At 45.4% G+C, this 1681-nt stretch overlaps 1 protein-coding gene across 1 annotated transcript in view; it reads left to right on the plus strand.

Annotated features, from left to right (window-relative positions):
- The window catches only part of LOC105310257 (echinoderm microtubule-associated protein-like 2), a 10254-nt gene extending 8604 nt beyond the window's left edge, over positions 1-1650 (plus strand). Inside the window, exon 7 of the mRNA XM_023526640.1 lies at positions 1233-1650. Coding sequence (XP_023382408.1) covers positions 1233-1358 — 126 coding nt within the window. The 3' untranslated portion in view covers positions 1359-1650. The remainder of the gene's footprint in view (positions 1-1232) is intronic.
- Positions 1651-1681: the final 31 nt, after the last annotated feature.

Consider the following 1681-nt stretch of genomic DNA (forward strand, 5'->3'; position numbering starts at 1 on the left):
GCAGTTGGGACAAGATTGAGGCAGCCCTGGTCTACCTCCAGCCCTCTCTGGGCCTCAGTTTCCCCATCTGTACAAGGAGGGCAGTGAGCTTGATCCCAAGGACCTTTCTTAACCTGAAGGTTAACGAATTCCAGTCTATAGTGCTAAATCTCTGAGCATCTGCAATTTTGAGCGCTTTGATTCTTTTATGCTTATTAACAAACATTGATCAAACATCGAACACCTGCTATGTGCCTGGGCCCAGGGGATACAGCAGTAAGCAAGTCAGATGGGGTCACTGCCCTCACCGAGCTGACATTCTAAGTGGCATGATGGTTCCCGCTAGTTACAGGTCTAAGGTTTTCTGATCCACAGCGTCTGTGATTCTCCTGTAGTTCTAGGACAAGGGACACAAACTCCAAGGTCTTGAGAGTAATCGAATGAGGCTGGGGACAGCCACTCTTTACACCTCATCACACCTCACTTCTAGTGGGAAGCTGGCCTAGCCAGATCTTGCGAGGTCTTGGGAGAGGCTGGAAATCAGAATTTTAATGTGAGCTCTCTCGATTTTTATATGTCAGCAACTGTCTTTCTAAAAACAATGAGAGTATAGTCAAGCCCTCAGGCCACTAGTGGATAACCCATGTCTACGATAAAACTGGATGTTAATTTTAACATTCCCTGGTTCTAACAGAGGTGAAGATTACTTTAAAATTTTCTTTTGAAATTCCCTCCTATACCTGTTACCCATATTCAACTATTACCAGATTTGCCATACGTCTTTTATTTTCCTCTTCTCTTCTGTTCTTTTTTTCCCGTACTTTTTTTTCTGTGCTTTTTAAAAACAAATGTCATATATGACCTCTTAGCCCCCCAAATTAACATTCATATCTCAAAAATTAAGATAATTCCGACGTTCACAAATCCATGCTCATACTCATTAGTTAACAATTTTTTAACATGATCTCATGCCCAGTCCATATCCAGATTCCCTTGATTGTCCCCAAAATGGCCTTCTACACTGGGTTTGTTTGAATCAAGGTCCAAACGTTGCATTTGCTTATGTCTCGTGTCATGTCATACAGAGTCGCCTCCCCGATGTGATTTATGCCATTGACTCGTTGAGAAATCAGATCATTTGCCCTGTTCGTTCTTAAAGAGGGGTTTATTGAGCAGAGTAGAGGGGGTCAGGTTGGGAATTCAGGAAGGGGCATGGCCGCCTGACCTTTTGTTCCCTTCTTTCCCTGTCATAGGCCCTCAGCCACAAGTACGGAGGACACAGCAGCCATGTGACGAATGTGGCCTTCTTGTGGGATGACAGTGTGGCCCTGACCACCGGGGGCAAGGACACCAGTATACTGCAGTGGCGGGTGGCCTGAAGTGGGAGAGGGGGTCCCAAGGGACATGGGACCGGGGCAGAGTCAGGTGGTAGGGTTGGAATTCTATTTTCGGGAGATGTCTATTGCCGAGTAGAGTAATATATACCCAGAGTATGTCTATAGCAGAGAGAGTTATGGGGGTGGGAGGGTGGACTAACAAACAAAAGTCTCTATTTATCGGGGTGGGAAGAGGGGTCACGTTGCTTTGGGTGAGCCATTAGGGTGTTTCGTTTGAGGTGTTTTTTAAGTTTATTCTTTTATATCATCCAGAAATAAAGACACATGCACTGAGGTGGAGTGTCATGGTCTGCCTGTGGGTGTGT

The sequence above is a fragment of the Pteropus vampyrus genome, unplaced genomic scaffold (genome assembly GCF_000151845.1).
Source record: "Pteropus vampyrus isolate Shadow unplaced genomic scaffold, Pvam_2.0 Scaffold1666, whole genome shotgun sequence".
Lineage (NCBI taxonomy): Eukaryota > Metazoa > Chordata > Mammalia > Chiroptera > Pteropodidae > Pteropus > Pteropus vampyrus.